We start from the raw sequence: 11,066 nt of genomic DNA, 5'->3' as shown, positions 1-11,066 counted from the left end.
TAGGGAAAGCACGGACTTAGAGAAAGGTCAAGAACTGTGAAATAACTACAGATTATTTACCTAATCTGTACTTGTGGAAATCAGAAAGTTCAGTGAAAATATTTAAGGTCAGCTACTTAAAAGTAGCATGGGCAGGCGGATTGCTTGTTATGCACCTTTAATTTGTATGAAAGAGGGGAGAAAAAAAAAAAAAACCTGATGGTTGTCCCTGGGGGAGGAGGTTGAAACATGCATGTTATGTTTGCTTTTCCTTATTTTGGAGTCAGTCTGTGTGTTGGTTGGAACTTGATCTGGCACTTACAGGGCTGCCTGCTGTATCATTGTGGTTTCTCTCCCTTGGACTTAACATGAACAAACAGATCTCTTCAATATTTTGAGAATGGTTGAACTGGACGCACCAACATCTTAGGGAGATGGTAGACTCGTTGAGAAAAGAGGCATACAGCTGCTATTCAGAAGGCTTGCGTCATTGAGAATATCTTTTCAATGGCCTGGGTTTATGTGCCATTGAATATTCTGTGTTAGGAATTAAATCATGGCTTTGTCATATAAATCCCAAAGAAGAGGCAGCCTTGAGCTGCACAGCTCCAGGAGCAGGAGAGGCATCATGTCATTCCTCAGTTACAGTGTCATCGTTGTATTCCCTTCGGCGTTTGGGAGAAAAAAGTCAGTGCTAGCTTTTAACCTGCTTTCTTGGTGGGGAAATAGGGCGCATTTTGGGGACAGAGCAAATGCCTCAACACGGGTGAGAAAGTATCAAACCCCCAGAAGCCACTACCTGCTGCTGTGCAGACTGTGGGTAGCTTGTCCAGCAACGCAAGAAGCGTGTGTCTCTTTAACCAGAAAAGAGTAGCTTCAAGAATAGAAATAAGACAGAGCCTGTGCTGTGGTATGTCTGTACAGAGGTGTGAAAGCAACGGCAGAGAAAAGCTTGCTTGAAAAAATGCCAGGGAGTGCAATTCAAACAGCTACATCAAACACATCTGTAAGAGTCTTAGAAGCAGCAAGCTTCAGTTCCAGTTTTCTTCCATTATTTCCCAGTTTCATCTAGCCTTTTTTTTTTTTTTTTTGAACTTTGTTGATTGAAATATTGTAGTAATCCAGACTGGATTTCAGATTGCTTCATTTTATGAAATCACTCTGAAATCACAGCATGGAAGCCATGCATGTGTGTTTCATTCAAAATACCTTTCTAAAATTAGTCTCATAGTCACTAAAAGGATTAGCCACTTTTATATGACTTTTTGTATATAAATATTGTGAAGCTTAGAATTATCTTAAAAAAAGAATCCAGCATTCATAAATTAGCTTTTCATAAAATAACTTTGAAATTTGGGCCTGCTTTTCTAAAGACAAGCGAACTTCAACAGAGCCTGCTTTGAATTAGACAAGCTTATGTCAGTGCAGTATGTTTTTGGCAAAGAGATTTATTAAGAGTTTTATTTAAACAAAAAAAAATCTTTTAAAATCCTGCCAATTAAGAACACTGTATTCCTTTACTTCTTTGCAGCCTAAACTTACAATGGCAAAATGCAGACGAAACGTGGAGAATTTCTTGGACGCTTGCAGGAGGATTGGAGTGCCTCAGGTACGTATTTCTGCTATCCCAACACAACATTCCAGGTGCAGTTTTGTATAATGCTTCAGAAAATAAAACTTTCTTTGAAAGATTTGATGAAAACAAAATGATTAGAAGTTCAGAAGGTGCAGGTATAAGTTGTGTATTGCAGTACAGATCAGACTTACCTTGCATTGTCTTCCAGAGCAGAATGAAGGCAGTTAGAGTTTATCAGAGGTCTGATTCACTTAGTGCTGTGCCTCATGTTCATAACAGCTGATGCAGTTCAAGTCAGCCTATAGAACTGCAAGGTATTTCTATAAGAACAATTATATTTTCTCAAGATTAGATATTTGATCAATTAGATATCAAGCTCAATAGTGGGATAAAATTTGAGTGTTTTTGCATGTGTTATTTTTATCCCAAAGCTTTTCATGTTGTTGCAGAATAATTTTCTTAGATTAACATCTTCACTGTGTTACCAACAAGTCACAGAATTTTGGCCTTTCTCTGATGGTAGCTATCTTTGCATAGATCCTAATTCTTTTGTATGTACCAGTGGTAGCAGTCTATCTTCTGGTATTCCCGGTCCCCTTGTGAAACATGGAAATTCTAGGAGGTGGGAACATATAAAACAGTCCATTTGAGTCCAGTTAACCTTTTTTATGCTGTCCTGTGCTTTCCACTTCATCCTCTTCAGTAGCTGTCTCAGTAGAAATAGTTTTGACATGTCATGTTCTTAATTTTTCATCTAGTGCATTAATTGATTTGGTTTCTTATACTGCTAAGCATTAGTGTTTCTGTTGTAGGTGCTGTTTTCTCTCTTCTGTATTGTGAAAGGGAAAGACAGACCCAGTGACTCATTTCCCAGCTATTTCTAAAAGCAATATTCTCCAGTCAGTCATGCAGTATTTTCTAGTGTTTTCAGGAAGCTTCACTTGCAGGCACTTAAAGGCATTGGGATCTGAGGATAGTATAGTTATTGAACTGCCTGGCAATTTCACATGACCCAGTGGTGAATCACATCGGAGCATGGTAGGGAGTTGTAAGTGATTGTTACTACTTCAAGATGCTGTGCTCTTTTGGTACCCTAAGAAACTTCAGGCTTTTACTGCTGGCAGAACTGCACAATATAAATTAATCTGGGGCAAAATTGTTCAATTCCATCCCAGCTTCCCTGTTTATAGCTCCATCAGGTACGAAGATGTGATTTTTATGGGGTTGCAGTACTGGGCAGATCACTGAACTGACCCACATTTAAAAGACAACAAACAAAAAAGACACTCAAGAAAAAGTCCCTTATAGACCCAATCTGCTACATCTGCTACACCTACTGTCTAGGACCCTCCTGTTTTTCTTGTATTTCTTGCTTTACTGTGAAAGAGTTCAGGGAGAGTGTCTCTGGGGATACTTTCTCAGATACCCCCACCTGAACTCTAAAATTACTCTCACATGTCTACATTACATATCTCCTGAGATGTGAGCCTAAGACTCCTGATTCAGGAATGGCATGGCAGCCTAGCAGATTTGTCTTGAAAAGACGCCTGCAGGTATTTCCTTTCAGTTAAATTCTAATTACAAAAATAAAAGGCTTTCAGAAAGTATGGATCTATGTAGAAATACTTACCTTTGAAGAGGAAGGCTACTGTTAGAAAATGCTAGTTACAGACACCACAGTGGAGCAGCTATTGCTATAGGACTTTGCTAGTTAAAGCCTTTGCATCAAAAGAAACCAACCATTGAACAGACTGCTATGTGAATCTAGATTTCACTGATTACAGCAGTTACCTGTGTGAAAAGGAGGGAAAAGATATGCAGTGGGAACAGTTACAGAACACTTAAGCTCCAATTAGTAATAGATATTTCTGCAGGGTACTGCGTTCATGCTTCAGTTACACGTAAATAACCCCTTGTCTGACTGTTTTCAATACCTAAGGTACATTTGGAGACTTAGCTTTGGTGAGTGCTCAGTGCCAGCAGCATTTCTGAAACCTGTAGCCTCTTCATTAGCCTTGGAGAAAAATGGGTTTTCACCAAGGCATGTGTAAACTGCTGTGTCACAACGATGACTGTCACATGTTTAAGCTGTACAGGTGACAGGCACCCCACCAGACACTAAATATTTGCATTAAGTGAGTTTTGTGCAATGGGAGTCTTGCAAATCCCTTTGTGAGAATTAACCAGCTGTGATAACGCTTCTGGAGCGTGTAGGTTGTATCTGAGGTGTGTGATGACTGACTGCTTCGTGGATGTTGCTATGGCTAACTGACTGACCTTTTTTTTTCTGTCTGTTTTCCCTTCCTGCTCACACACTCTGGACAGGACAATCTTTGTTCCCCTTCTGACATTCTTCAGCTAAACCTCAGCGTTAAAAGAACAGTTGAGACTCTTCTTTCCCTGGGGACAGATTCAGAAGAATCCAGTCTTGTCTCCCTTTCCATTCAGCTCTGGGGCTTTGTGGTGTTTTACTGTACTCTAATGCTAACGCTCTGTATGTTCTATCGCTGGGTCTTTTTCCTCTAGCTGAAGGGTAGTGTTGCCACTTCCTCCATCCCTCCACTGCTTGGGAGAGGACGTTGGTTTTTGTCAAGACTGTGTGTACAAAATGCTTTCTCTCATGCTGATGGGGTAGAGGTGACAAGTACAATGTGTGAACACATTGTACCCACACGACCACCTGTGACATAATTTGCATTTGTATTTGCTATGTCATATTTAGCAGATATAATGCTTTGACAAGGGAGGAAGTGCTGCCCGTGGGCTAGAGCGAGGGCCCGAGGTTAGGACGTGTGGATGCATGCTATAGTCTGCTGACGAGTGATGTAGTACTGGGAAAACAGCATTGTCAGTTTGTGCCTCAGTTTCTCCAACTGTATAATGGGAATTGCACCCACTTTGGGAAATTGCTTGAGGATTATCTGATGAAAAATGTTAAAGAACGCAGAGTATTTTTATCAATGTCAGTGTTCTTGATGAGATCTCACTGTCTTAGGAGACATGGTCTGGTAAGTTTTGTCCACAGGACCTTGATTTTTTTATTTTTTTTCCTTATCCTCAGTCCATTAACAGGCTTCTGAGAGGATTTGATTTCTCGTATTCATAGACTCTGGTGCATTACTTTGAGTCAGGATTTTAAAAATAAGTGTCAGTGAATCCTGAGCTACCTGAGCTTCATAACAGATCAGGCAGGAAATTTTCAGAGAAATCGAGCTCTTAACAGCTTTGAGAGAGAAGTTTTCTGGCACAGAAGGAAAAATCTTACAGATTCCATCAGATGCCACAGCAAGTCACAGCACTTTACTGTGCTCTGGATAAAACTTAACAACTTCTTGAGTTGCCACTTGATTGTGGGCAACCCACCCCATGTTTGTTCCATCTTTATTCCCTTCTTCCTCTTACTCTGTCATTTTCATAAACCTCTGTTACACACAATTGCAGAAATATAAGTCCTGGCTGCACGATCACTCTTTGCTGTTTTACAAAACTCAGGTAGTTTTCCAGAAAGCTTCAAAGCTTTTCCCTCCCCAGGAAAAGCATCCTGGTGCTTTAATGCTTTAATGTCTCAGGGACACCTCAGAGCTTCAGAGCACTCCCCATGTGATGTGCAAAAGACCATGTCTCCTCAGAGGGTAGATTGATTCAGGGAACTCTGCTCAGACACCAGTGACAGGTAAGTGTTAAGTAAAATGGCTGTTCCAAATGTGTGTTCAATAAATTTTTCTGTTATATCTGAAAATACAGTAAATGGCTTGTAAGCCTGCTTTAAGTGGTGTTAGCATTCCAGCATTAACCTGGCAACAACTCTGAAGCACAGTTTAAGATACACAGGAGTTTAGTGGCAAATGTGGTTGCTACCAGTAAAAATGTGTTTATTGTGTACATGGATCTCACAAGCTCTTGTAACATAAAGCCAGTATTTAACCAAGGAGCGAGTAGAGGAGTTGATGCCCTCTTTCCAAATCACACAAAGTGTTCTGTCCAAGCAAAACATTGTTGAGGAAAGAGGGGACCTTTGACAGGAGGAGATTGTTTTATTTTTAAATAAGCTATTTTTGCACTGCTTACTGGTATGAACTAAAATGAACTCGGTTCCTATGTTTCTTAACTTCTTCTACTGAACACTGTGATAAAAGCTGCAAGGGGTTTTACACTAACAGTGCCTTCCAGTTTTTAAATTTTGTTTGTCATGACTGTCTGTGGTATGGAGCCATTCCAAAGCTTTTTCCCTTATCTATACACATGCATAAGAAAAAAGATAAGGGATATTTCCTCAAGTTTACAAGTATTTTCTCAAAAAGCACACTTTTTTCAAAATAACAAACTTGCTGCAAGAAAAGTGTATTTCAGCCTGATCATATGGTTTACTGAGAGAATTTCAGTCTGGATTCATTTGTTTTCTCTCCTTCCTGAGCTTTGTGGGAGGAACATTGGCTGCCACTGTCTATGCTGAAGGATTTCTTTAACGTGAAAAATCAGCAAAGGTTTGAACAGTTGAGAAATGCAGGTTGCTGTGAAAAAAACACGTGAAATATAATCTCTGTAGCTCTGTAGGAAGGGCACGCTTTGGTTATTTTCTACAGATACAGAGAATTCTTGGACGTGTATCCTGACTGTTGTGGAGTAAGGATGTCCAGGATGTGCCAAGGACTTATGTAGGATGAGGCTTTGAATCCATTTTAGTCTTGAGAATAGCACAATTATTAATAAACACTTTGAAACCTCTTTTTGCATTTTGCGTATTACTCTTATTCCTTAGATGGATTTTGGAGGTAACCTGCTACGTGGGTGTCCTTCCAGAGGGCACCTAAGCATAGTGACTCACACAGCACATAGGATGGATATTTGCCCATAACTACACAGTTGATTTCTCATTGCCTTGAACAGGAGAAATGGCATTTTCTACATTTATGATCAAAGTTGCTTCAGTCATACATAGAAGCAAGTTGTATGGTTTTTTTTTTTTTCTTTCATAAAACAACTTGGGGTTTTGGCTTTTTCATGCCTTCCAAGGAATTTTTGTAGTGCTAGAGATCAGCACATACAGACAGAAAGGCTTCAGGCGTCTCACGAGATGAGAATTGCTTTTAAGTACGACCTTTCCTCCTAGGGCTGTTGCTCAGTGCTGCTGTAGCACACAGTAGCACTTCAGTCTCTGCTTTAAAGCAAGTCTCTCCTCATGTTTGACAGTGAAACAAGCTTGCTGCAGTTGTGTCTCAGGAAGGAAGCCATGGTTCCTTTCCTGCTCTCTGCAGGTTCATCGCGTTGAAGCAAAGCTTTCCCTCTCCTTAAGTTCATCTACTTGTGGTTTCATAAACTGCTGCCATTTCAGTGTGGGCAGAGAGAGAGGACAATTTGCTCTTCCCCACTACTCCCACAATTCTTTTTAAATTCCTATTTGCACAATTTTCTGATAAACACAAGGATTACCCCAAGGCCTCCTCCTTTTGAGTAGTGAAGCTCACAGTTCTTCAAGCAGAAATTTCATTTCATACCTGTGTGTGTGTGCTGGCTGTCCATAACATCTCATATTTTAGTCACCTTTTGCTTAATTTCTTTTTCTTTTCAGTTGAGCGTTTTTCATCCATTTTGTTTTTGTTTTTGTCTTTGTTTTGTTCCCCATTCAGGAGCAATTATGTTTGCCTCTACATATTTTAGAAGAGAAGGGTTTGACACAGGTAGCTGGGACTGTCCAGGCGCTCCTGGAGCTGGCACCCCCAAAGCAGCAGCAACTTCACCACTTGTCTGCTGTGTAAAGACCTCCGGGACCTTTTGGGTTACCTTGGCTAAGCAGAAGGACGTGAAGACTTTACTGCCCATGCAGTGCATCCAAACATACAGAGCTCTGTTCTAAGGAAACAAGTTTCCGAGATTCCTGACAGGAATGTTTTACTTCATTTCTCCATTTTTTTTGGAGATCACAACAGTTTCCAACAACATTTTTACTATCAATATTTTTTGCCCCTTATTTAAAAAAAAAAAAAAAAAGAGTTCACTGAGAGGAGGGCAGGGAACTCCAGTGGCTCTTGGAGCCAGCTGTAGAAACTGACCTTGTAGACTGAAGATATGGGTGTAGAGTTTGGAAAGCAATTCCTAGGGGAATACGTTTGTGAAGAAAGAATGTTGCTGCAGTGGGCACGTGGGGAATGAAATCTCTTTCCTTCCATGCAGGGTTCAAAGATGGGGAGTTTCTTTGCCTCCAAAGAACAACAGCTATTTCTATTATATATTTTTTAAAATTGCAACATACAATCTGAACCTGCAGTATTTGGTAACAGGGTTGAATCTCATGCAGCTGTAACTTGTGTTGGCATGTCCTTATGACTTAAAATTTGAAGGGGAAAAAAAAGGAATAATTTTTTTCCCAAGGGAAAAATGTGCTTTCTCCACAAGAAACACCTTAGTAGAAGATACTAAACCAGAACTGTTCAAATTTTATTATTCTCATTAGCATCCTTGCTGGGTTCATTTTCTGTTTGGGTTTTACCGTGTCTTTATCTGAAAATTTTTCCAACGTAAGTGGATGGGTATCTCCTGTGTCCTCTCACCTCCCCTCCTGGTGAAGTAGAAATGCATTGGGTAACTCGCTGGTTTTGTCCAATGATGACTCCATGTCATCAAAAGCCCTGTAAGTATTTTCACTCCAGTGTGAAGAATTGCCCCCTGCTATGCTAATCCTCAGAAACCCATTATCAATAGTAAGTGTATTAGGGTCTGAGACATCCCATACAGACCTGCTAACACTGCTGAGTGTCCCAGCCAATGAGGAATCTGTCATTTTAAGAACACAATTACTGAATTTCCACAGGTTGGCTGCATATTGCCAAAACAGCAACCTGTTGTAAAAGGTAGCTTCTGTTTTTTGGGTTTAACAAAGCTTTAATAAATAAGGCCTTTTATCATAGGAATTTATGTAAAGATGCACTGATTTTACAGAACTACCATTACTTCCTTTCTCTTTCCTTGACATAAAAATGGAAATTCAATATACAGGAATGGGAGAGGCAGCCAACAAGTTTTGCATTTTGCTGGGAAGTTGGCCTGCAAAACACAGACTGGCTCTGTGTGCTCTGGTCCTAGTGACGAGGCCAAGCTCACTACCAGATCAGTTAGAATATTTTTTTTCCTCCCCCAAAAGACCTTTCAGAATCCAGTTCTCCACCCATGTAGTTCCTTTGTTGGGTTTTGGCCAATTTAAAGCATCCCAGAACATTATGCTACTAATATGTGGTGCATGGGGTCTGAGACCAACTTCGGGCATCAGAGGTATTCCATCTGGGGATACGTTTGAAGCAGAATACACCACAAGGATTTCATGGGGACAAAGGAAGGAGAAGACATGGGAACAGGCTAGCTAAAAGTCATTTTTCCAGAAGTAAACCTGCCATGGGAACACTGCAAGGACTGGATTTCTCCCCTTTTGATTTGCAGTTTTGTTTCTGCTCTGGTTTTCTTCATGTATTTCGTTCAAGGTCCACTGCAGTGACTGTTGAATCCCTTATTTCATATAATTGTTCCAGTTGCTTTTTATTGGCATTGGCTGATGACGTTGCAAGCGGAGGGGAACAGCTGAAGGGTATTTAGAAGTGCACAGCTCAAAGCAGAAACCTTTTCACGCTGGGTAAGCGCCTTGCCCTGAGCCCTGCAGGGCATTAAAAAGCCAATAACTTGCAATACACATAGGAAGAGAACAGCTCCATATTCTCCACCTGAAGCAGATCTTGTGTTTCACTTCATTTTGCTTGCAAGGAACGTTGGTAATTCCTGAAGGATTACATAGAAGTGTCAGAAGTCTCTGCTGTAGTTTTCGGAGTGGGAGGTTCTGCTACTCACAGCCAACAGTACAGACCACAAGCGTTTCTTCTATGTTTGTCTCCACACATAATTTAAAAGAGAGGGGCACTGACTTCATCTTAGTTTTCAACGTTAGGTCACTTGTATTGTTACAGGGGCACATTAACTTTTTAATAGCACACCCTTTGTGGACTATTTAAATGTTCCCATTTTAAGAAAACCTTTCCCTTCATGGAACTGCATGGATGTGTTGCTTGCTCCAGTCCAGCTTCCAACACTTGGGGAAAAACGCTCAACAGTATTCAGGTTGGTGGAAGTTTGACATTTCATTGGTAGTAGTTTTTAAGAATTAACAGGGTGGGGAGTCGAGCCTGAACTGCAAGAAATGGGCAGTTCTGTGGTGCCTGGGGAGCAAAGGTGCTCACTGTGTCCCAGCAACGGTTCTCTGGCAGCTTCAGCGTACGTGCTCATCTTTAGTTCATTTATCATCCTGTGTTTTCATGCTGGCAGATGCTAAATCTTGAGCAGATATTTAGGACAAAAATCCAAACATGGAGTTTCATCCAAAGGTTTATTTAGCGTATTATACCAAAACCAACTTTAGTTCTGTTTTGCAAAATAGTTCGGGATTTTTAGGTGTATTTATGTGCAATTTTTGTTGTACCCCATGAAAAGAATATTTCAAAGAAAACATATAAAATTCTATTGTGTGTGTTAAATCAAAGAGGCAATTGTCTTTCCTCTCTGGGGCATTTGTGTTGGAGGATGTGGCAGGAATCCATCCGAGGGTTTCGTGCTGGCTGGTGTTTATACACCATTGTGTCACCATCCTCCCCAAACTGTGTTGAGCTCCGAGCAGCGTTTGGGGCTCCCAGGTTATACACTCCAGGTCGAGCAGCACGGGCATTCGGCAGCTCCTGACAGCGTTGGGGTGGTCGGGGCAAAACAGACAAGCTTTGGGTCTTCCCCTTGTGAAGGGAGAGGCTTTTGTAAAGGTCCCAACCTCAGCAGCCTGCTGAAAATAAATCAAATGGCTTTTCACAGCACTGAGAACACCTCTGGTGTTCTGGGTAATGACACGATGGCAAATGGTATTTTTTCCCTTTTGTGACTTTAAATGGTTCTTTGAAAAAATGTTTTAGAAACAGAGGGCTTTTAAGGTGATTTTGGACATCTAAAAGATTTTTTTGTATAGATATTGTGACGTTTTACAAAGCAATCTAATTGTTAATTGTTCTGAAAACAGTGTAAACGTGTAATTAATAGAGTAAAGGATTTAAAGCTTCATGCCATGCTGTATGTCTGTAAATACATTCCATAATTTCTGAGTCTGTTACATATAAATATGTCTGGATATTGTATACTTTATTTTAAATTGCCTGTATTATGCCAATAGTGTGAACTTCTAGCACATTGATAATATAAAAGGAAACCATGGGTAATTTGAAATAAAGTTTTAAAACTCACGTGAATTACAGCATTGTGTCCTGCTGGTTTTGTGTCACATCCTCTGTGTCAGGTGTTTATTCCCCTTCCCCATCGTCACAGTTAATGGACCCGATTCCTTTCTATGTTTTTCAGGGTTTAGCAGGATAGAACAGTGCCAGCATTTTTTACACACATTCTGCAGCCACAGCAGAAGCTTTTGCTTTGGGGTATTTTTAGCCTGCCCCAGACACTGAGAAGCAGCAATTTTGTACAGAATCCTTTAGCCCTC

General features: G+C 40.5%; 1 protein-coding gene across 1 annotated transcript in view; it reads left to right on the top strand.

Moving 5' to 3' along the window:
• LRCH3 (leucine-rich repeats and calponin homology (CH) domain containing 3) overlaps positions 1–11,066 on the top strand; it is a gene marked incomplete at its 5' end in the record, with an annotated part of 42,878 nt that overhangs the window by 30,892 nt on the left and 920 nt on the right. Inside the window, 2 exons of the mRNA XM_008949507.1 lie at positions 1,511–1,588; positions 7,183–7,307. Of these exons, the coding sequence (XP_008947755.1) occupies positions 1,511–1,588; positions 7,183–7,307 (203 nt within the window). The remainder of the gene's footprint in view (positions 1–1,510; positions 1,589–7,182; positions 7,308–11,066) is intronic.

This window comes from Merops nubicus, unplaced genomic scaffold (genome assembly GCF_000691845.1).
Source record: "Merops nubicus isolate BGI_N331 unplaced genomic scaffold, ASM69184v1 scaffold16831, whole genome shotgun sequence".
NCBI classification, from domain to species: Eukaryota; Metazoa; Chordata; class Aves; order Coraciiformes; family Meropidae; genus Merops; species Merops nubicus.
This window is presented reverse-complemented; position numbering and strand designations above follow the sequence as displayed.